The 23,425-nt window shown below is 51.7% G+C and overlaps 2 protein-coding genes across 3 annotated transcripts; one reads left to right on the top strand and one right to left on the bottom strand.

Moving 5' to 3' along the window:
- Positions 1–1,603: 1,603 nt before the first annotated feature.
- Positions 1,604–11,885, top strand: NUTM1 (NUT midline carcinoma family member 1). 2 transcript variants are annotated; one of them, XM_069597479.1, is made up of 7 exons: positions 1,604–1,619; positions 3,228–3,936; positions 6,799–6,927; positions 8,045–8,184; positions 8,672–8,955; positions 9,194–9,310; positions 9,658–11,885. In XM_069597479.1, the coding sequence occupies exons 1-7, from the start codon at positions 1,604–1,606 to the stop codon at positions 11,644–11,646; spliced, it is 3,384 nt and encodes a 1,127-aa protein (XP_069453580.1). In that variant the 3' UTR covers positions 11,647–11,885. The 2 variants fall into 2 exon arrangements, with proteins under 2 accessions (XP_069453580.1, XP_069453579.1); XM_069597478.1 differs by having other exon boundaries at positions 9,194–9,319.
- An 886-nt stretch (positions 11,886–12,771) lies between these two features.
- Positions 12,772–20,478, bottom strand: LPCAT4 (lysophosphatidylcholine acyltransferase 4). The gene is made up of 14 exons (XM_069597782.1): positions 19,721–20,478; positions 18,327–18,469; positions 17,773–17,993; positions 17,389–17,501; positions 17,192–17,252; positions 16,848–16,906; positions 16,617–16,651; positions 16,050–16,104; positions 15,839–15,921; positions 15,440–15,565; positions 14,958–15,090; positions 13,719–13,817; positions 13,260–13,437; positions 12,772–13,052 (listed from the first exon to the last, which is right to left on the bottom strand). The coding sequence occupies exons 1-14, from the start codon at positions 19,832–19,834 to the stop codon at positions 12,898–12,900; spliced, it is 1,575 nt and encodes a 524-aa protein (XP_069453883.1). The 5' UTR covers positions 19,835–20,478; the 3' UTR covers positions 12,772–12,897.
- Positions 20,479–23,425: the final 2,947 nt, after the last annotated feature.

The following is a 23,425-nucleotide window of genomic DNA, read 5'->3' as shown; positions in this document are numbered from 1 at the left end:
AGTGTGCCCACTCTGGGCCTGGTATTGCTAGGGAGAGAGGGGAGTAGGGATGGATATAGATTAAACATAACTGAATACTATCCTGTTTTTATCTCAAGATGCACACCCATTTCAGAGGCAATGAGTTTCTAGTACCTGCAGAACTAAAGGCTCCAGGATCCAGAGCCTCCTTTACCTTAGGAAAGAAAGAAGATTTTCTTCCTTCCCCTATTTTACATCCGGTTCTCTCGCCCTGTTTCAAACATTGGCGGTAAAAATGCACGATGGGTATTCCATATTCTGCACAGCGAAAAGAGCGTGAAGTTATTTTACGAAACCGGTGAAGCATATTTTAGTGGTCGACCCAAGATTCAAACTCAGGTCTCTGCCACAAATTCAACTCTCTGTAGTGGTGAGTAGCTAATAATAGCGTGATAAGATGCGCCTCTTAGAGGTATGGCGAATTTTTAAAAGAACGTACAAATTCTCTTTATAGGATTCTGGTTTAAAGAAATGAAAATTGGAACCCAGATATCATTAACCGAGGTGACCATTGCGGTATGATTTATAATGGCGAAAAACGTTGGAAGATATATGCAGCTTTATAACCAGAAAAACCTTAAAGTTGGGTTTTTTTTTTAAGTATAGTTTGTGTTTGCTTGTAGTTGTATAAAATATCTCAGTGAGGATCCAGAATAAATCTGATTTCCTCCGGCATAAAGAGCTCAACTTGGTTCCAGAAGGAGTAGGACGGGGGGTGGACTTGCTGTGTACTCCATTTTAAATAGTCTGACTTTTGAACAGTCCTGATGTACTACCCATTTTAAAAATTAAAATTATTTAACAAAATTTAAAACCACAAAAATAATTTAACAAACAAACAAAAAAGACTTTTGGGTCTTGGAATTTTACTCTGAGTGGCAGTTTTTGATTAAGTGGGAAGCTTTTCAGCCCAGGGTATGGCTGAGCTGTTTGTGGACTGCAGAGGTGATGGTAATAGTCTATTTGGGAACTGCAAAACAGCTTTCTAAGGAAATGATATACATACAGCAAATCAGCACCCTTGATATTGTGAGACAACCCTAATTTGAAACATTCTGTTCACTTGATCCGTAAATATATAGACTATGTGCTTTGATTTTGGTTTAGAAAATACAGCAAACATTGAATTGTCAAGAGTTTGCCACAGTCTGCTGTTAATAGGAAGTCAGGTACAAAACTGGGTAGAATTGAAAGGCACAAAACTAGATATATTGGTGAAGAAGTGTATAGGGAACCAAGATGTAAAACTACGTGGTTGGGAATCTGAGAAATAATTTGCAAGTTGTCCTGAAGAGATACACAATTGTGTCGCCATACTCTGGTTTGGAGGGCATTCCTGGTTACTGCCTACATACCAGAGTCCTTTGTGGAATATCTCCCTAACTTCCCATTTCCCCCTCCCTTCCCCCCACTGTAGAATGATGCCTTGAGTTCTAGATTCTAGTTCTGTTTTGATCTGATGTTTACCCTCCCTTCCTTGGATCCCTGTGTTTCGACTGGAGGTTACTCTCTGGGTCCTGGACCTGCCTGTCTCATTCTGGAGGCTTCCAGACAGCCACAGTTAGTGCCCAAACCTGAGATGATGTCTTCAGATGGAGGTGAGTCTGCCGGTAGGGGAGGGTCCTCTGCCACCAGCTCCCTCTTTAGCGATTCAAAACTTGACACTTTACCCGGGGACGAGCTCTCAGGGCTGACCTAGAGGGATGTGAGAACACCAGACACCACCAGAGGCATCACACTGGGGTAGGAGATGGTGCTGTTAATACTAGGGGTTGGGGAAGGAAGGGGGCCTCCTAGGTGGCAGATCAGAGCACCTCTGAGGAAAGTGCTGAGTAGAGAGAAGGAATGGTAGTTAGCAACTTGCTTCTCTGGAAGAGGGTGACCTTCAGCATGTGTTTGTGTGGCAGGGGCAGGGATGTGTGTGGAATGGGGGACACAGGGGGGTTCCAGTGGAAGGCCCAAGTTCTGGTGTCTTCTTTAGGCAATTGGAGGCTGCTCTAGAATTTGCCCTGAGAGAACTGATCTAGGGCCGCTCTCAATTTTACTGGGTGTAGGGAGTGGAAGCCTTGTCTGGAAAACTGTTCAGTGGGGCCATCTGTTGCCAAGTCCGTCGAGAACTGTCCTCCCAGAAGCTAGATGAGGAGGTGCAGTAAGTGCCTCTGCTCAGAGCCTCCTGTCTCCTTCCAGCCCCAGCGAGGGCTTCTCTTTTCGTGCAGGGAGCAGTTTTCCTTGCTTTCCCAGGGTCAGGGGAGGTGGGTCACTCTAGCAGAGATGAGGACTGGGGCTTCCCTGAGACGCTCTGACTTTCTGCCTTTTGGGGAACTCAGGCCTCAGACCCATTTCACTGTGTTCCGTTCTTCAGGGAGTATTCCTGGTCCTCTGCTCTGTGCCTGAGGTGAAGAGTCTGCTCGTATTCCCTGTCTCCTTCGGTGGTCAGGAAGCAGCAGAAGCTGAACGTTGTTAATTTGCCAGCAGAATAATCTAAGAGGGGGAGGAGAGCAACCTGAAATTAGGCAGATGATCTGTTATTATTGAAAGTCCTAGGAGACACATGTCCTGATTAAGTACACGTTTTAATATATTTATCCTTGGTCTCTTTGACTAGAGTCCACATAGCCCCTGAACTGTGTCTCAGACTTCATGGTCAGGGCCTTTCAAAAGTGGACCCTAAATTTCTGGCATTAGGAGTTTCAAGCAGAAGGATCACAGATAAACATTATAGTATGTCTAGCATCTACTTGAAGCTCTGGAAACCTCCCTCCCCACACCGCCCTCCCTTTACCCATTTCCTGGCTCTTACCTCTAGTCATTCCTGGCTGCTAAGTAACAAAATTTCTGGGAACAAAACCTCTAACCCACACATCCCCTCCTGGGAAGAGTGCTTCTGTGAGTGGTGGCAGGGACCACAGAGAAGCTGGGAGCAGGGTCCAGGTGGCTTGAACGTGTTTGGAATGTACCTGTATGCTGGGTGGCATGTATTATGGAGTATGGGTCCAAAGTCATTGCAACTTGCCTAGTGCAGTCATTCTCAACAGGGAGTAAGGGACATCAGAAACACTTGGGGGACATTTGCAAATATACGTGTTCCCACTCACTCACTCACTGAGAATCAGTGCTCTGCTTCTTCAGGGACTAGAGTTGAACTCAGATGACCTAGCTCTTGGTCTCTTTTTCTGCTACTGTATCCCCTCTTTTTGTCTCTACAGCATCTCCATTGCCAGGATCGGACATGGCCATGAATCCTGGCACCGCCCTGTCTCCTTTCACTGCACTTACCTTCCCCCAACCTGCTCCTGGCCCACCAGACCCACCACCATGGGAGCCGCCCTCGCAGCCCCCTGTGCCTTCAGCATTCTCTCCAGGCAACCCTCTGGTGCTCTCTGCTTTCCCCAGCTCGTTGTTGGTGACCGGGGATGGAGGCCCTGGCCCCAGTGGAGCCGGAGCTGGCAAAGTCATTGTCAAAGTCAAGACAGAAGCGGGGTCAGCTGAGCCCTCTCAGACTCAGAACTTTATCCTAACTCAGACCGCCCTCAGTTGGATTGCCTCTGGCGCTCCCTGCGGGGGTCCTGAGAGTCCTGCCCCCGGGCTCCTGACAGCCTCTAATGTGAAGACCCTTCTGCCCACTAAGGCTGCTGGGCTGAACCAGGAGGGTATCCCGTGCCTTCCTGCTCAGGCTCCACCACCAGCTGCCCAACTGGCCCCCATCGTACCCCCAGAAAAGGCTTGGCCAGGGCCTCAAGGGACAACCGGGGAAGGAGGTCCTACAGCCACCCAACCCAAGCCCTCATTGGGTGACCTCTTCTATACCTCCAAGGGTGTTTATGAGAACTTCCGGCGCTGGCAGCGCTACAAAGCCTTGGCACGAAGGCACTTATCCCAGAGTCCTGATGCAGAGGCCCTTTCCTGCTTTCTTATGTAAGTGGGGAGACCGAAGATTCATTATCCTAGAGGCTTTTATTTTTTTTTTATTTTTTTATTTTTTTCATTATCCCAGAGGCTTTTAAATGAGGAGGGTTTGGGGAAGGACAAAGTGGTTAGGCTATTTAGGGATACTTGAGGGCAGGTCGTGAGGGTGATGAAGATGCTATGAGAATTAAAATAACAATGCAACCAATCTCTTTACCCATGTGCCAGAGGATAATAAGTCTCAGGTGTCTTCTTTCAAGTGATCTTCACAATCCTTCACATTCCAGCAGGCATTTTTCTGGTCATCCTCATTTATGGATGAGAAGGCTAATGCTCAGAGCAGTAGTTGGAACCCAGGTCTCTAATAAGGAGTGCCAGGGCCTTCTTGTGCTATTTTACTAGCTTTTTTTCTTTTTTTAAATTATTATTTATTTTGGCCCGTGCTGGGTCCTCATTGCTGCGAGAGCTGTCCTCTAGCTGTAGCTGGGGCCACTCTCCAGCTCTGGTGCTTAGGCCTCTCACTGCTGTGGCTTTTCCTGCTGCAGAGCACGGTCTCTAGAGTGGGCCGGCCTCATTATTTGCGGCTCCTGGGCTCTTGAGCACAGCTCAATAGTTGTGGCAATCAGGGCGTAGTTGACTTGAGGCATGTGGGATCTTCCTAGATCAGGGATTGAACCGTGTCTCCTGCATTGGCAGGCAGATTCTTTACCACTGAGCTACCAGGGAAGCCCTTAATTATCTTTTGACACGGAGCTGAACTGTCCAAACCGACTCGGATGAGGTGCGCTGGGAAGGGAGGATGGTGTGGTGCCAGGCCACGGAGCTCATGTGCCACCCTATTTACTCTCCTGTTTTGTTTTGTTTCAGGGTTTTGGGCCATGCCTAGCAGCTTGTGGGAATCTTAGATGCCCATCTAGGGATTGAACCAGGGCCTACAGCAATGAAAGGGCCAAGTCCTAGCCACTGGACTACCAGGCAATTCCACATACAGCTCCCTGTTTTATTAGAAGTCAAGTTGAAATATAAGTCAAGTCAAGGGAAGTGGCAGAGCTCACTTGGGTTCCCCTGATGGCTCAGATGGTAAAGAATCCACCTCCAATGCAGAAGACCTGGGTTCAATCCGTGGGTTGGGAAGATCCCCTGCAGGAAGAAATGGCAACCCACTCCAGTATTCTTGCCTAGAGAATTCCATGGACAGAGGAGCCTGGCAGGCTGCAGTCTGTGGGGTCAAAAAGTCACACACGACTGAGAGACTAATACTTGGTCTAGAGCTCACTCACTGGTCAAGTGCTGGGCCCCACCACTTACTAGGTGGGCCATCCTGGGTCCTGGCACTAGTTTCTTTGCTCTCCGCTTTCACATCTAGAAAGGGGATGGTTACTGACCTCAGAGAGTTGCTGAGATGAAATGAGTTACTGTATGTGAAATGCTTAGCGGAGTGCCTAGCACGGAGAATGCCTCATCAAATGGCAGCTGCTATTATTGTTGTTATTGTTATTATAAAAAGGCAATCTAGAAGAGAAAAAGAATTCACAAAAGGCCAGAATGTCTGTGCGAGTGGATGCTTGGCCTGGGAGCCCAGGGTCACGGGCTATTAATGTTTATAAAGCAAAGTCATTGACCATTTGGGGAATTTTCTCTTCTTCCCACTAAGAACTCTGCCTTCCTCAACTGCACTGAGCCCTCAGCATTTTGTGTAAACCATCATATAACAATATGCCACCTCCCGCACTTAACCGTTGGGCTTTTCAGGTGGCACTAATGGTAAAGAACCCACCTGCTAATGCAGGAGATCTAAGAGACAAGGGTTCAATCCCTGGGTTGGGAAGATCCTCTGGAGAAGGGAATGGCAATCCACCCCAGTATTATTGCCTGGAGAATCCCATGGACAGAGGAGCATGGTAGGCTACAGTCTGTGGGGTTGCAAAGAGTTGGACATGACTGAAATGACTTAACACACACATCTCTTACTGGACTTGAAGAAAAAAAAAAAAGAACATCATGTTCCTCCAGTGGCTGAACCCCTAAGGGAATCTCCCTTTCCTTCCTGACTCTGGAGTGAATTATTCAAAAGGCTCCCTCAAAGTCCTTGGTGTAGATCACTCTCTGCTTTCTCCAGACAGCTCTGGGTGTCTTAGAGTCTGGGAATCTGAATTTCTCACTCCTGACCTATTTCTGTTCCCTACGTTCAGGGGCTCTGGGCAGGGGCCCCGGACCAGACCCTCTGCCACAGTCACCCGGGAGGCTGGTAAAATGCTCAGTCTGGTGATTCGGGGGGCACTGGGATCCATGTTTAAAACAAGCTTCCCCAGGTGATTCTAGGCACAATAATGTTTGAGGATTCACAGAAAGTTAGAAAGGCAAAAATAAATCACAAAGAGCTCAAAGAGTATTGATATTTGATTGTGAGGGGTATCCTGGAGGCAAAAAAATGCTTAAAAAGCAACAAGTAAAATCACTCCACAGGCTTTAATTAGATTCATTTGGGTTTGTGAGTGCGGTTTGTTTTTGGAAATGTAAGAGCCTTTGGGCAGGGTTCAGCTTACTTTACAATGAATAACCTGAATGCTTTCTTCCTTGTGTTTGGTTGAAGATAGTACTGTGAGAATTCAAGGTAGTTGATTTTAAAAGATGGGGAGAAGAACTGTCTGATTTTCTGTGAGGACTGTAAATTTCAGTGGGAAGAAAGACCAGTGTGGTAAACGACTGGCTGGAGGTTGGGGGTCTGGAGTCTAATCCTCAGTGGGATGTGACAGGGACCTGGAGATGCCTGATCTGATGAGGGACAGGGGGTGGGCACTGAGGTGGGGGTCAGGGCAGGTGGGTGGCAGGTACGCTTGTAGACTGTGACTGACCCAATGGGGGTTTTAGCCCAGTGCTTCGTTCCCTGGCCCGGCTGAAGCCCACGATGACCCTGGAGGAGGGACTGCCCAGGGCTGTGCAGGAGTGGGAGCGTACTAGCAACTTCGACCGGATGATCTTTTATGAGATGGCAGAAAAGTGAGTCCCGGCAACCCTCATTCTCCCTGGGGGCTGGGGTGGTGGTGGTGGTGGTGGTACTCTGAGGGCAGGTAAGAGAGGCTTGGGTCTGGGCTGTGGGTGGTTCCTGTAAGGGATGCTGGAGGAAGGGTATAGACTAGCGAGGGTCTCCTGGATCCTTGCTGCTTCTCCCACCATCTTGACTCTTGGGACTTTTCTGTCTATCTCCTCTTGGAAGCTTTCCCTTCTCCAGATCTTGAGTTATGTAGGGGCTTTGATACTGAAGCTCTTAGGATGGGATTGGATCCCAATTGGTGTAAAAACCCTATACTGAAGGGAAACTAGTGATGAGAGGTTTACGCCCTGCTAGGCATGTTCTTTCTACCTCACTGACCAGGTGGCACCTTGGGGTCACCACTCCTGTGGAAACAGTGGTGCAGGAATTGTTTAGCCCATTGCCTCAGGGGAGGGCTTTTTCTTAAGGAGGTTTGTCTGGGGAAGGTCCTGGATGGATGTCCAGGGTGGTCTTCTGGCTCATATCCCCCATTCCTCCATGATAATCTCCTTGGTTAAACAAGTAACTCAGGAAAATGAACCCTATCCTCCAAGCTTGGCTATCACTTTCTCCCTGGAATCTTCTGGACCCAGACTTCCTAGATTGACCCTTCTGGGACCCGAGTCCCAGCCTCAGGCCTTCTGGGTCACAGCACTGCCTCCTAGTGGGAACTTCCTTGAATTGCAACTCTGACTCAGCTTCAGGAATGCAGCCATGCTTTATGGTTGTAGGCATGGGCAGATGAGGCCTTGAGGAGGGGATCTTGCCAGGTGCGGCACGGGCCTGACTGAACTCAACAAGGTTTTATTAATCTGTATACCCTCGACGTTGAGTGGGATAGGGTATGAAAAAGCCATGATTTTGTCCTGTAAAGCTTACAAGCTCTAGATTCTTTTCTTTTTATTAAGATTAGTTTCTTAATAAGCTTTCTAAGTGACAACTGCAGGGAGAGGGGCTATGTGGTGACCTGGTGAGGGTTTTCCAGAACTGTTATTCATTCGGCCGTCTGTGAGCAGATGCCCTGGGTTTTTAATGAATCATGGTCTTCTCAGCACTGCCTGGGCCTTCTGCCCCCCCTTGCAGGTTCATGGAATTTGAGGCCGAGGAGGAGATGCAGATTCAGAACACACAACTGATGAGTGGGCCCCAGAGCCTGCCTCCTGCAGCCCCTCTGAAACTTGATCCTCCGGGACCACCTGTCCCTGAGGTTTGCCCGCAGCCAGGTAAGGCCACCCAATGCCAACAGGAGCCTGTGGGCCAGGAGCTCAGAGGGAGTCACACAGAAACCAGTCACTTCCATCCAGGGAGTGGCATGTGATGTTCCAAACAGGACAGGCATAAGTTCCCTTTGTCCCAAACTAGATATTGATCTTGGCCAAGTAAACCAACGGCTCTCTCACTGAGACTGTAATTGAGGCACATGATGCCTCATCTGCCTAACAAATGAGGGCTGGACCAGGGGGCTTTTTGGAATTTCAGGAGTTCTGAGAATCCTCCTCCAGATTCTCAGACCCTCCAGGTCCTAAGTATTCTCCCCTAGCTGGTACTGTTGTTAGGTCGGCCAAATCCAGTCTGGAACCATCTGTGTACCCAGGTCACTGCCCTTACAAGCCGGGAGCAGGGGTGGGAGAGGGTGGGAGGCAGGAGCCGAGGTCTCAGCACTGCTTCCCGTTTTTGCTTCCAATTTCTGCTTCCCGCCTTGCCCCTCAGTGTACATTCCCAAGAAGGCAGCCTCCAAAGCACGGGCTCCCCGCCGGCGGCAGCGCAAAACCCAGAGGCCTCCAGCCCCTGAGGCCCCCAAGGAGATCCCGTCAGAAGCGGTGAAAGAGTACGCCGACATCATGGAAGGGCTGGTGGGGAGCCACTCGGCCACTGAGGAGTCAGATGGGAGACAGGAAGGGCAAGGACAGCAGCAAGAGGAAGGGATCTATCCAGATGCTGGTCTTCTGAGCTATATCGATGAGCTGTGTTCTCAGCAGGTCTTTGTCTCCAAGGTGGGCTAGCCCAGGGGGTGTGGTTTCTAGCAGACCCTGGGGTGGGAACTCCAGGGAAGATCTATGGTTTTGCCCGAGGCCTTTGGGAACTAGACTCTCTTCGGTGCTGGGGAAAGTGTGTAGCTGGTGGTTTCCAACCAGCCAGGTAGAGGGTGGTGAGTAGGGAGGTGCGTGACTGCCTCTGGGTTCATGTTACCTCCTCTCTATGACTCCCATCACTTTCATTTCTGTTCCCCAGGTGGAAGCTGTCATTCACCCTCAGTTTTTGGCAGATCTGCTGTCCCCAGAACAACAGAGGGATCCCTTGGCCTTAATTGAGGAGCTGGAACAAGAAGAAGGACTCAGTCTTGCCCAGGTAAACCTGGTAGGTAGAGAATATCAGAATGAAAAACTTACGTGGCTTCGTCTAGCCTTACACTGTCTTGGATGATGCGGCTTCTGGAGAGGGACAGCTTTAGCATCCAGCTTTGGGTGTAGAACAACAGACGAGGACCACGAAAAAGGGGAGTTTAGGGCTCAGAGCATTGCGGGAATAAGACCCAATAAGGTGGAGAAAAAGAGCGGGGCACCTGGCTTTGATACCATCACTTAAGCCACTTGCTTGTATCCCCGGGTCCTGCCTAAATACCACCTCCTCCCACCCGGCCTGCCACCCCTTCTCACAACCACGTATAGACCACTATTTGTCCATTCTCCTTCCAGCTGGTCCAGAAGCGACTCCTGGCCTTGGAAGAGGAGGAGGAGGCCGAGGCACCTCCAAGTTGCAGTGGAGCCCAGTCAGATTCAAGTCCTTCTATTTCTGATGAGGATGAAGATGGGGGTGGGCGGCTTCGGCCCTCACCTGGGCCTCGGGGGGCTGGGGGCTCCCTCCTCCTTGGAAAGGCTGCTTCTCTCGGAGAGCGGGCAAGAGAAGTGTCTGGTGGGCAGGAGCGGGTCCTACGTAGCCTGAGGGTGATGGGCAGGGATGGGAACACCCTGCCAACCCCCAGTGGCTGGGGCCTGCAGCTAGAACTTGCAGCTCCACAGGGAACTCAAGGGCCCCTGAGTATAGAGAGAAGAGGGTCTGGGGAGGTTACAAACCAGATATCCCCACTGCAGGATGACCTCCTGGGAGGTGCTGGGTCCCCTGGGCGCTCCCTGGGCACTGACAGGACTTCTGAGACCCTTCGCTGGCAGGAAGGCCCCCAGCTAGAGCTCGTTCCCACTTTGGATGTTGGACTTGCCGGGCTGGCTCCTCTGCAAGGACAGGGGTTAGAAAAGCAGACTCTGGGGCTGCCCCCAGGACAAGAGGTAGAGGGTCTTGGAGTGACTCCTCAGAGCATGCAGCCATCGGTATTGTCCCAGAAAGGCTCTTCAGAGGCCACGTGGGGAGATGAGAGTGGTCTCCCCCCAGTTCAGAGTTATGATCAGAACCCTTCACCTAGACCAGCTGGGAACAGGGATGAGGCCGGGGCTTCTCTCAGCCCGAGGCTGTGGCTCAGCAGTGAGACGGATGCTGTTGACTTGGAGTTGCCCTTACAGATGGAGGAGGTCGTAGAGAGCCTCCATGAGGGGCAGTGTGTAACCGAGCTTCAGGGGGGTGGCCAGGCATTGGGCTCTAGAAGCAGAATTTCCCTGGGCCCCAGAGAAGCCCTGGCACCTGGGGACATGGGAAGCAGTGCAGTTCCCTGTGCAGACACAGACGCCACAGCTGCCCTAGAAGACAGAAACTATCGTGGCCTGATGGAACCTCAGATGGCCAGTAGCCCGGCCTCGAGGCCTAGAAAGGACACGGCACAGAGCCCTGGGACTCTGCAGGGTCCGCGTGATCTGTGGCCTGAAGATTGCCCCCATTTGCTAGAGAACAGAATCGGGGCCTCTACACTGGGGTCTTCTAAAGAAACACTCCTGCCTGCAAGTCAAGGCAGTATCCTTATCCTGGGGACCCAGGACACCTCCTTTCCTGAGGCCAGCCCAGAAGCAGGGAGCAGTGGCAATTCCGTTTCTCCTCTGTTGGACACCACGTATGTTGACATACTAGATGTTAGGGATGCCTGTGGCCTCCAGCTGGGGGTCAGCGAGGATATTTGCCCCCTAAATTTTAATTCTTATGACCCCCAAGGAGAAGGCAGGGAGCATACTGATTTATCTGAGCCTAAAGAACTTGCTCCCTTACAAGGGGATCAACAATCTTCTGGCCATGGGAACCCTAAATCAATACCTCCTCACCAGGGCCTTAGAAGCACTTCCCCCAGCTGGGGAACCAGGGATGCCTTAGTTGCGAGAGAAACCTCTCCTGTTATTGAAGCATGCAGTTCAGCAGATGGGGCCAAAGCCGAGGAGGAAGGGGAGGAGGAAGACAAGGAGCTCTCCAACTTTGCCTACCTCTTAGCCTCTAAACTTAGCCTCTCGCCTTCTCGCCCTGCTTCAGGCTTGCTCGCCTCAGGGCGTCCTCAGGGGACCCAGAGAGCATCGCACTCCCTTGCTCCTAAGCCAATAGGCCTCGGCCAGCCTCCTGCTGCCGAGTCTGGGAAGCAAGCCCTAGTTGGAGGACCAGTCCCTGTTGAAAAGAGGCCTTTACGGGGAGATGAACCTGGGGCGCCTGGGGAGAAACCAGTGGCTCTGGGAGTGATTCGCACCTCACAGCCTCGTAAAAGAAAGCGTGATGGTTTCTCCAAGAGCAGGAGGAAGAAACGGCGTCGCAGCCAGTAGGGGGCAGCCAGGCCATCCTGTCCCACCTGCCAATCCCTGTGGGTGGGGGCCCCCAGGGAGTAGACTCTCCCTGGCAGCCTGTGAACACTTGCTCTCAACCCTGTTGTTTTGTTCTGCGCCTGGGGCAGAGGGGTGTCACGCTGGCTTGGTTGGAGGTGGTCCCCTGGGTGAGAGGTCAGGGGAAGTACCTTTGGAAGTTGTATGAGAAAAAAAAAAATAAAGATTTTGTTGTTGGAAAATGTTCTCCACGTGCCCTTAACTTCTTTGCTGCTAGATGGGGTGAGATACTAAAAAGGAGAAAGGCGGTGGGGGCCTCGGATTTAATGGATCCAGATGGCATTCTAGCCTCCAACCTTACTGAGGTATCCTGATGAACCTGGTGCTGAGGGTCCTGTGATTACTGTATTCCTCCATCAGAAGCCTGGATGTGGTGTTGGGAGGGCTTCTCTGGACATCCTGCCATGATCTGTCTCCCTTAAAAGTCCCTAGATGGAAAACTGCTTCTTTTTAACCTGTCAGATTTCTGGGATAGAGCTCTATTTCCTTAACCTATTTCCAAAATGGTGCCTAGACATACCACCTTCTATAGGTGGGGGCTATTCTTGTTCCTTGAAAAGAAGCTGGACAGAAGGGACTTGTATGTCCCCAATTCATAGTATGGCAGAAACTCTGGACTGGCAGGTCTGAGCTGCAGTAGAACGGCTGGGTCCTGACACAGCTCTCTGCCCCGACCATGGGGGCATCAGCCTTAGTATGATTATTAAATATAAAGTGGTGGTCAGCTATTCTTTCATGAGGACAGAACAAGAGGGAACAGGCTGAAAAGAGGTGCAGGAGGAGGCCTGTTACAGGCTGTGGCAACAAGATGGAAGATACCAGATCCGCATGATCCATCCACCGGCAAGTGAGGACTAATCAGCTGTGTCCAAGAGATCTGGCCTTGGGAACCTTCGGGGGTCTTCCCAGGGTGGCCTGCAACCATTCCTTCCTTTCCTCCCCAGCTTATGATACCATCAATGTGACTGAGCTTCGTTTTTTTTTTTTTTAAATAGATATAGATATATATTTATATATAAAATAGTTTCTTACAAAATAAAACCAAACAAACGAAAAATGAAAACCAACTTAAAAAAATCAACGACAATAATGAAAAGTCAAGCAGGACAGAGGTGGGCTTGAGGCCCGGGGGTGGCCCCTGGCGCTGCCCTGAGTGAGCGGGTGCGAGCTGGCGGGGCGGTGGGGTCGAGGTGCTCAGTCGCCCTTCTGCTTGGGGGTTTGCACAGTCCCATTGGCCAGAGCGGTGGTGCTGCCTGGGGAGGAGGCAGGTGGTGTCTGGGAGGGGCGCAGGTAGGTGCTGAAGAGCTTCCCATGGAGCGGGTGGTGGAGGGAGAAGTCCTGGAACTCACCTGGAGGGGAAAGGAAAGACCTAAGGAGGAGAGGGAAGAGATCCCCGGCCCTCCTCACTGTCTCAAAGCCAAAGTACTGTCCCCTACCTCCCTGACAGTATTCTCCCAGCCTCACCCTGAGGATGTCCTGATCCCCCCGAGCCGGCCCCCAGCCCTGTGCTGCTGACACCCCGACTGCCTGCATGGGGCCTGCAGGGGATGACTCACAGAGGGAGAGACCCTGGCGGGCCCCCGCCTGGCACAGCTCGGCATGCAGAGTCCTGGCAGCGGGGCGCGGTGAGCCGAGCAGCAGGTGCAAGATGGTGCTGAAACCGTCTTTGTACAGCAGGCGGCCGGGCCCCTTGGCCTGCTCCTTGGCCTGCTCCTTTGGCTCCTCGGCAAAGAGCTGGGAGGAAAAGGGAGGCAGGTCAAGCTCTTTCCTTGGGACATCACCCTGCATGTCTGTCTGACAGGCTCCTCCTTTTTTTGGAATTATAATGGTCACAGCTGCTTCCATCTACCTGTTCCCAGTAAAGCCTCAGCAGAGATGCTGGGGCTCTGCAGTTCAGACAGTTTGGCACTGGGGTGGCCACCGAGCACCTACTAGCCAGAAGCTCCTGGGAACAGCTCACCGTGGGTGGGGTGAGCATAGGCACTTCGGGGCTGACCCCCACAACGTCCTGATACCTCAAAGGCCAGGCGAGTCAGCTCCTCCAGGCTCCTGCCCCCACTCAGAGCTGCCAATGCCAGAGCCACATCTCGGAAGTCCACCAAACCATCGGCATCCTGGAGGGTGGGAGAGAAACCAAGGCAATGTAGGGACCAACCCCGTACCCACCCTCCTGCTCTGGATCTCGGCTCCCCACTCCTCTCAGCAGGCATGGAGGTGACCCCTGTCCTGGGTCTGCTTGCCTCAGAACTGTGGGCCCTAAACTCTCCAGGTTCCCTGACAGTTCTCTCGAGGCATGGATTCGCTCATACTATACCTTTTCAAGTCACCTGGGTGACAAAGCTCTCCTATAAAGGGATCTCCTAGGAATGATGGAATCCCTCAGGTATGTTTAAGTTACCATCATTCCTGATATACAATCAGGGCATTTCAGACCCCAAGCTGGAAAAACTGGTTCTCTTCTGACTCGGCCTGTGTGGGAGAACTGGTCCAGCAAACTAATAACAGGGGGCCCCTGGCAAAATGTCTTACCAAGGAAAAAAAAAAGCAAACCTGAGGATGCTATGTCTATGGGGGACCAGGGCACCTGGGTTTTGGCTCTGCTCGGCTACAGGTTATGATGGGAAGCTCCTTTCAGGGACAGTCTGCCCCAGTCTAAGGAATCAGCACATCTGGGTCACTCTCTGTCCCTTCAGAGGATGTTGAGAAGTATGGTCTGCATCTTAGATCCAAAAGAACTCCTTAGGACCATTGGGAGTTGTTCATGAACATTACGAATCATCTGAGGCTATTATAATTCGACAGGACAACCTGGCTAAGTCCCAGGAAATATATGGCTCATCGAAATTCTTGAGAAAGTTCAGGAATCCTCCAGAGAAGCTCTGAGACATTTAAAAAAAATCTGCCCAAGTATTACAGATACTTCTGGGTCTTAAACTCTCAACTGTCTAACCTGTCCAGTGTTGTCTCCTCCATGTCACCTTCCCCACCCAGTGCTCACAAAGTCATGTGATCCCCATCTCCAGTATGTCTCAAAAATTAATGGGTCTCACCGACCATTGTTTTTCCATCATTCTTTCCCACAATGACTAAAACACTGCTCCTCAATGTATTAAAAAAATGAATCTCCCAGGGGGACCTCGGAAGATGTCTGTCTACCAACAGCTATTACAGCATCCAGCCCACACTCCAGATGCGCCATCCACACAGCCCCCGGGATACTGTCCTTAAAATCTTGAGCATCCCAGTCTCTTTACCTGCTGGAAGTAGCTAAAGGCACCAGCCACCGTCTGGGAGTCAGAGAGCTGTAGCTGCTTGGCAAACTCTTCCTGACTGATCCTTCGACTCCGGCCTGGCTCTGTCCCAGCGTCTACACAGCCAGGGGAGAGCCTACAAGGGAATTGTCGTCGAAGGTGCAGCACTGACTCAGTTTTCTTCTGGAAACACCACCCACCAGCACGTTGGCCCCAGCCCCAAGAATCCTCCCAGCACAGGTACATCTGGTGTTTTTCCAAGAGGTACTCTGACTCATCATAGTACCTGGAAAGCCATTCCTACCTTTGTCATTGGGGTTATTATGTATCTTTTTTTCCTCCTTCCTTTTACTCCATCTTTCAAAAAATTCTCATCTTCCTACTTTTTTTTTTTTTCTTTCTAAGGACTTTTCTTCCTCTTACCCATTCTCCCTTTTCTCTTCTCCTTTCCTCTTACCCATACCCTCATCTCCAAGGTCACTTACCCAGCCTTCCGAAGCACTTTGCCCAGTTCCCAGAGCTGTGGCTCCAAGGCCACCTTCAGCCGGCCCACCACAATCACAGGCAAGCTCTCTACAAACTCGCACTCGGTGGCTGGAATGCCTAGGGCCCTACAGGATGAAGAGGGACGGAATGCAGGGGGACTGAGTTAGAAGGCACGTCTGAGGGTTCATTACTGATTCTGGCCTGCTGACCAGGGAGAGGAGATCAGGCCCCTTTCACTCTCCCACCCCTCACACATCAGCTACCAATAGCCCTTCCTCCTGACCGACTGCCTCCCCCGCTACAGTTTTGCCTCAAAACCTCACTCAGCTCTCCTCCCCTTCCTGTGGTTCCTCTGCCCTGTGTATCTGCTTTTGGGAAACACCCCATGGGACACTCACTGTGCCATAACCCTCTGGACATTGTTGGCATAGAGGGTGGGGTCCCTGCTCTCCTCCGGGCTGGGGCGGTATACAGGTAGGAACTGAAACACACATACACAGGCTTCTCATCAGGACTTCCAAGTTAGGGGTGACCACTCCCACCCTCTTTCCCTAAAGATCCTCAGCTCAGCCGATGGCTGCTCTCCTACTCCACCCCTGGGAGTCATACCTCCACATCCACGATGCTGCAGGGCTGAGAGGCTGTGAGCCAGAGGACTTTGAGTCTAAGAGAAAAGAGACCTCAGATGCTCACCAATCTCTAACTATGGGCATCCCCCAGCCCAAAGATGGGAGTGGCAAAGTTCTGCCCACTGATATAAAAATCAGCTACTAGCTGTAGAGTCAGCTGGATGAGTATGTAGCTGGGAGATAGAAGGGCCAGAAAGGTGGTGGGTGGGATAAGAGAGTGCTGCAGGGTCCTGGCAGAGAAAGAAGTATAGGTGAGGGGTTTGAGGAACCACGAGAAGGAGCAAGCCTGGTGCTGTGGATAACCGAGGTAGAAAAGGCTGCAAAGTGGGTCAAAAGGCACCATAAGCACAGCAGGAATGATTAGCAGGGATAGCTGAGGGCACTTTCTGATAATATCTCAGGAGATCAGGACAAAACAAAGGGATATGGCATTCCCTTCTCTAGAGTTCTCTCAGTTCCAGGGATGAACAAGAGTGATTCACTTTGTCTGGAGGGTAGAAGACGGTCCCCACTCCCCACCCTCACCCCCAGGAATACCACTACTCACACTCCAGGGCCCCTCCAAGCCCAGCTGGTAGTGTCCTGTGGGAGAAGCAGAGGTGAGAGGAGAAAGGCATTACTTTTCTTCCCTGAACTGACTAATCCTCTCTGAGCAGAGGCCTGCGCCCCGATCAAGCCCCACCTCCACACACATATCTTGTTGCAGCACCACGAGCAGTTTTCACTTACTCCCATTCAGGGTGGACTTGTGCCCTCCCTCCCCCAGATGACGACTTACCAGACTGTTGGGGTAGCGGATGAGGACAGGCTGCACGGGCACCCCCGCGATGAAGGCTCCTAAATCCCATTTCCACCCCAACCCCCAAGGCAGAGGTTAGTGCATGGAGGCAGCTGGAGGGCATGGAGTACAGGGGTCTGGATCAGCTCCACAAGGAAATCTGGCTGGGTTCCATTTCATTTATAATTTCCTCTGCCTCCTGGAGACTTTCCAGCATCAGCTAGGAGGTTCTCTATCTCCCTCCCTCCCCCACCCCACCACTTTTCTTGGGTTATTCCAAAGTCCCTCTCCATATATGGGGCCTCCTTTCCTACAGCCCTCCCATCTACTGCTGCTTTATTCACCTGGTTTGAATTTCAGCAAAGCCTTCTTGTTGGAACAGGTGCCCTCAGGAAAGAACAGTACCTGGTGGTGGGGGGGGGCGGAGGGAAGGGGGGCAGATCAAGGGACCAGAATGAGGTGGGTAGAAGGGGAGAAGAGGCAAGAGAAGCATCTTCAGGAGCACGTAAAATAGAAGGGGGTCCTCCGACCTTGGACTCACCTGAGGCCACTTGCCTCCGGAGGTAGCCCGCCTCCGGACCTCTTCCACCACTCTACGCCGGGAGGCGGGGTCATGCCTGGACACCAGGATGGCTTGGTTGAAGCGAAGAAGGGCTGGGGTAAAGACAGAATACAAGGGGTCACTTGGTTCTTCCCCAGGGGCACTAACACCGGAGCTTCCTGCTCCCTTCTAAGCACAGAGCTCAGAATCTAAAAGGCTGCTTCACAAATAATATTAATTTGCATTTCATTTGCCAGTATCAGTCGATATGGCTTCTAATTTCTCCCTTCTCTATCTGGGACCAGTTCTCTCCAGAGTCTCTGACTCCTGTCTTTTTTTGCCCAGAGTAGCCATCTCTCCCCTTCACTCCTCTTAATTTCTCACCTCCAATGACGGGAACGGAAAGGTTCTCAGCTCGAGACACAACCTTGGGCAGGTCACAGGGCAGCAGAACAATGGGGTCAAAAAAAGTAGAGTGAGGGGCGGCAACCAGGACAGGCGCTTGAAGGCGAGAGGCCCGCTGGCCCCGAACGCGAATCCGGAGGAAACCCAGCAGGAAAAAGAGCAGGCGGCTGAGGCCCAGCACCCCATGATGGCACACAGTCCTGCAGGGCAAAGCTGGGCATCAGTGGAGGCAGCTATCCTGACCTTCACTCAGCCCCAAGCTCAGACACCCAGGAAAGCAGGTGCCCTTCTTTTGCCCTCTGTTACCTGGCCAAGAGGCTAAAGTCTCGGTTAGTCTGGGACATATCCGGGTGCATCGTTTAGAGTTAAGGTCCTGGGTACCAGGGTTTGAGCTTGGCTGATTCATCTCACCTACCCAGCCTGGGTAGGAGAATTTCAGAACCCTCCCTCATACTCTTCTCAAAGAGGGAGCAGATGGATAGCAGGGAAGAGAAAGGAGAAATTGGGTCTTTGGGGGCTGATGCCCCACTTACTTCCTCCATCCGGTAATTGGCTCCTGAAGCTGCTCCTCAGTAAGACCAGCTACTTGCAGCCAGGCAAAGGGCCAGAGGAGGAAGAGGACGATAAAGGCCAGCAGCACTCGGATGGGGGCCAGCAGTGCCCCCAGGAGGCAGAACTGCAGAGGGTGGGAGAAAAGGCCACTTCAGGGCTGTGAGATGCTCCTTACAGGCTTCCCCCTGCAACAAGGATGGACCCAGGAGCAGAGGGCCATCAACCCCACCCCTGTGGATCAGCAGATAAGTAGTGTGGGAACAGGAGATGGGATTGGAACGCAAGGTGGGATGAAGATACCAATAAGGGAAAGAGGATAAACGATTAATAGATCAGTGGCCTCATTTTCGTGTTTTTCAGTTGGTCCCCACCACATCTACAAAATTAAAAGGCTGTTAAGAGGATTCAAGGATAACCAGTGTGAAAGCGCCCAGCACTGTGTTTGGTGTAGAGTAGGCTAGAGATAGTTCCTCCTCCCCCCACTCTCTTCCATAAATAGATCCCACGTCCAGCAGAAACCAGGTGCATAGTCCTTTTCATTGTGGGCCTGGGAGGTAGAGGCCAGAAAACAGAGAGGTCCACTTTTCAGACCCAGGCCAGTCTCTAGTTCTGCCCAGCAGCACGCCCCCAGTTCTAAGAACTTGGGGGAGAAAAAGAGTTCGGCCTTACTCCACATGGCAGGGGTTGCCAGGGTGACTTCAGGGGCTGCCCTGGGGAACGTGCAGGTAAACAAACCGAGTTCCAGGAGCCGACCTCAGGGGAGATGAAAGCAAAAGAAACCTTGGACACTCCCTTCTCACACCATTCCGCAGCTCCCCCAGGCCCCTGCGGCCCTCCACTTCCTGTAGCCAACCCCCTTCTTTACTTCCCTCCCCGCCGCCACCATGAGGTGCTGCAATGCGCGTGGAGGAGAGGGTAGTGCAAAGTGGGGTTGCTGGAAGGGCGCAGGGGGTGCAGGCTCCGGGCCCAGCAAGCTCTTCCATGTCAGAGCCTCGGAAAAGCACTCAGCACGCCTCTGCCCCCACCCCCGCTCTTCGTAGCCTCCAACTCCATTCTAGCCCATCTGCATCCGCAGGATGTAATCCGCAGTCTCCAGGGTTCTCCATCTCGCCCACCGCTGGGTCCCCTGCAGTTCTCCAGGCTCACCTAGTCAATTCTCACACACCTTCAGCCTGCCTATCGCCCAAGCCCGCGTCCTCTCCAGGACTCCTTGACCACCCCCGCCGCCCCTCACGTGCGAACCCCGGACTCCCCGCCCGGCTAGCCTCTCACCAACCTCCTTCCTGGATCTCCATCCCCATCTGCGTCAAGGCTCTAAAGGCCTCCTTTTTCTATCCGCGCGAGTCCTCCGGGCGCCCCCCCGCCCACACCTTACCTTAACCCTCTGGAGGCGGGAGAGATGTAACTCGTGCACGAAAGGGTTGGGGGGCGCTGGGGGTCCGGGGGTAGGGTCGAGGGGGGCCCAGTCCCCCGGACTTCCCTGGCTCATAGCGGCGGGAGAAGGTGGGAGGGCGGGCGCCCCGGCCCGGCCCCGGGCCCCTCTTTGCAGAGCAGCGGCTGCGCCTGCAGCGGCGGTGGCGCTCTGGCCGCGGCCCCGCCTGGTGCGGGGCGCCGAGGGGCGGGGAGCAGGCGGCGCGGCCGGGCCCGCGTTGTCAGGGAGCCGGCCGAGGGGCGGGGCTTCCAGCGCCCGGGTGCTCCGGCTCCTCCGCGACCGCAGCCGCGGCCGCAGCCCCTCGGGCCATTGTTACGAGGCTGCGGGTTGCGGGAGCGCAATGTCCGCCTGCAGGTTGTTCCCTGGCCTGGACCTCTGGGAGTTCCTCTGGGAAGATTCGGCCTCCGCCTCCCCGCAGGCCTCCGGCTCGGAGCGGGTTTAGGGCCGCGGGGAGCGAGCGAAGCGAAGAACGCCCTACGACCCCGCCCGGGCGTGGAGGTCACCCAGCAAGCGCAGATAGGGTGGGGCCCTCCGGCGGATGAGCAAGGAACGGTGGGCGCTCAGTGCGCGGAGGCCCGCAGCTCCCGGGCGACGCTGGCCCGAGCTGTCCCGGTGACTCCCGAGCCCCATCCATCTCTCGGAGGCCGACCACCTTTCCTTCCTGGTCGTGTCGACGCCATCGCGCGTGAACTTGGACGCTCGCGCCCTCTGGCGACCGCCTTGTGTCTCACAGCTCGGCGTCCGCGTACTACCTTCGTTAGGCAGGGCTGCCTGTCGGTTGTAAGGACTCCTTGAGCCATGCAGACTCGGGTCACAAACTTATAAGAGCCCAACTAGAGCTGGCTAGGGACGGGCAGTGAGAACCTGGAAAGCTGGGATACGTGTCTCTTTTTCCTGTCTTTCTATTTCTCTCTTTTCCTCTCTCCACTGCTTGAGAGGACAAAGGAATACCCTTCATTCCCAAACTACCCTGGAAAACTCATAAACCGTTGTCGTCAGGTTGTGGTGAGATCAGGGAATTGGGTAGACTCTGAGATCCACACCCAGTGACACAATCAGAAAGATAATTCTTGTGACAAAAAGGAAATAAAAGCCTCATTGCTTTTGGAAAGAATTTGCCTTCAGTTCACCCTGCTTTAGGGCTCTCTCCTTCATCTTTGTCAGTCACCGTATCTTGAGGGTAATGGAAACAATGGCAGGTCAATGGGCTATTGGGCCATTGAGTAATATTAATCTTTTACTGGAAGGGAGACCAGGCAAAAGCTAGGACTCACTTCTAGCTAGACCCCCTTCCCTCCCTTCTTGCCCCATAATCTACCCACTTACATTCCTGCCTCTGTTCTTATGTCAACTACAAATTGGCGCTTGCCAACGGTATTTGCCTCCTGCGTTTGTCGATATTAAATCTTGTGCTCCTGTGGCAGCTGACCTTCAGCACACCCTGGATGGAGTTAAGGGTGGAAAGTGAGGCAGTGTGTGCTCCAGGGAAACTGGTGGAGCAGGTTTTTAGATAGGTTGATATTTTCAGGAACTTATTTTATGATCTTAATCCTTGCATCTTCTTATATCTAGAAAAGCACTAAATCCTTCAGAGTGACATCAGCTCCTAGCAGAATATCTTTTGTAAGTTAAGTGCTTGATTGCATTGAACTCCCCTTTCACCAGAATCATATACAATCACCTCCTTCCGCTGCCTTTTTGGAGCAGTTTCTCAGAGCTATCTGAGGTGCTGTATCCTGGGCTACGGTCCTGATTTTTCCTCATATAAAACTTAACTCTCAATTCTCATGTTGTGCATGTTTTTGAGTCACCACTTAGGAGAGCAGCCAGCATTCTCAGAGAAATGAAAGGATATCCTCAGTTCAGTTCAGTTCAGTTCAGTCGCTCAGTCGTGTCCGACTCTGACCCCATGAATCGCAGCATGGCAGGCCTCCCTGTCCATCACCAACTCCCGGAGTTCACTCAGACTCATGTCCATCGAGTCGGTGATGCCACCCAGCCATCTCATCCTCTGTCATCCCCTTCTCCTCCTGCCCCCAATCCCTCCCAGCATCAGAGTCTTTTCCAATGAGTCAACTCTTCACATGAGGTGGCCAAAGTACTGGAGTTTCAGCTTTAGCATCATTCCTTCCAAAGAACACCCAGGACTGATCTCCTTCAGAACGGACTGGTTGGATCTCCTTGCAGTCCAAGGGACTCTCAAGAGTCTTCAACACCACAGTTCAAAAGCATCAGTTCTTTGGCGCTCAGCTTTCTTCACAGTGCGACTCTCACATCCATACATGACTCCTGGAAAAACCATAGCCTTGACTAGACGGACCTTTGTTGTAGGCAATATTTATTTATTATAGATTTTTAGAGATGATTCCATATCTCTTTAATTTTAACAATTTTTCACCTTTTTTGAGATATTAATGCCATATATGTAAGTTTAAAGTGTACAATGTGATTATTAGATATAGATATACATTTTACCTATTATTTAAGGGAAACCAGGTTCTGTATGTCTTGGCTTTTCCAAAGTAGTTTCAATATTTTTATAATTTCATTTTTTTAATTAAGGAAATTCATTAAAAGCATAATTGCGCATAAGTTGTTTTTTATGCTTCTAATATTTTCAACTTAGTTCAGCTGCTAAGTTGTGTCTGACTCTGTGTAACCCCATGGACTGGAGCACACCAGGCTTTCCTATCCTTCACCATCTTCTGGAGCTTGCACAAACTCAGGTCCATTGAGTCGGTGATGCCATCCAACCATCTCATTTTCTGTTGTCCCCTTTTTCTCCTGTGCTGCTGTAGCAGCTGAACTTTAGCACACTCTGAATGGAGTTAAAGGTGGAAAGTGAGGCAGTGTGTGCTCCAGGGAAACTGGTGGAACAGGTTTTTAGGTAGGTAGATACTTAATTTTAGAGGATGGCGTAATCTTTCCCAGCATCAGGGTCTTTTCCATGAGTCAGTTCTTCGCCGGAGAAGGCAATGGCACCCCACTCCAGTACTCTTGCCTGGAGAATCCCAGGTCCGGGGGAGCCTGGTGGGCTGCCATCTATGGGGTCGCACAGAGTCGGACACGACTGAAGCGACTTAGCAGCAGCAGCAGCAGCAGCAGCAGCAGCAGCAGCAGTTCTTCACACCAGGTGGCCAAAGTATTGGAGCTTCAGCTTCAACATCAGTCCTTCCAATGAATATTCAGGACTGATTTCCTTTAGGATGGACTGGTTGGATCTCCTTGCAGTCCAAGGGACTCTCAAGAGTCTTCTCCAACATCACAGTTCAAAAGCATCAATTCTTGGGCACTTAGCCTTCTTAATGGTCCAACTCTCACATCCATACATGACTACTGGAAAAATCATAGCTTTGACTATATGGATCTTTGTTGGCAAAGAAATGTCTCTGCTTTTTAATATGCTGTCTAGGTTTGTCATAGCTTTTCTTCCAAGGAGCAAGTGTCTTTTAATTTCATGGCTGCAGTCACCATCTGCAGTGATTTTGGAGCCCAAGAAAATAAAGTCTGTCACTTTTTCCCCATCTATTTTCCATGAAATGATGGGACCAGATGCCATGATCTTCACTTTTTGAATGTTAAGTTTTAACCCAATTTTTTCACTCTCCTTTTTCACCTTCATTAAAACTTTCTTTAGTTCCTCTTTGC

This window comes from Ovis canadensis, chromosome 7 (assembly GCF_042477335.2).
Source record: "Ovis canadensis isolate MfBH-ARS-UI-01 breed Bighorn chromosome 7, ARS-UI_OviCan_v2, whole genome shotgun sequence".
Lineage (NCBI taxonomy): Eukaryota > Metazoa > Chordata > Mammalia > Artiodactyla > Bovidae > Ovis > Ovis canadensis.
The sequence above is the reverse complement of the archived record's forward strand: the minus strand, read 5'-3'. Positions and strand labels throughout refer to the sequence as shown.

Coding starts and splice junctions, on each gene's coding strand:
- NUTM1 (XM_069597478.1), top strand. Junction 3,937..6,798: donor GCCCTTTCCTGCTTTCTTAT/GTAAGTGGGGAG, acceptor TGGGGGTTTTAG/CCCAGTGCTTCGTTCCCTGG. Junction 8,956..9,193: donor AGCAGGTCTTTGTCTCCAAG/GTGGGCTAGCCC, acceptor TCTGTTCCCCAG/GTGGAAGCTGTCATTCACCC.
- LPCAT4 (XM_069597782.1), bottom strand. CDS start 19,834: ATGAGCCAGGGAAGTCCGGGGGACTGGGCCCCCCTCGACCCTACCCCC. Junction 17,994..18,326: donor CCAATTACCGGATGGAGGAA/GTAAGTGGGGCA, acceptor TTTGCCCTGCAG/GACTGTGTGCCATCATGGGG. Junction 13,053..13,259: donor CCGCCAGGGTCTCTCCCTCT/GTGAGTCATCCC, acceptor TTTCCCCTCCAG/GTGAGTTCCAGGACTTCTCC.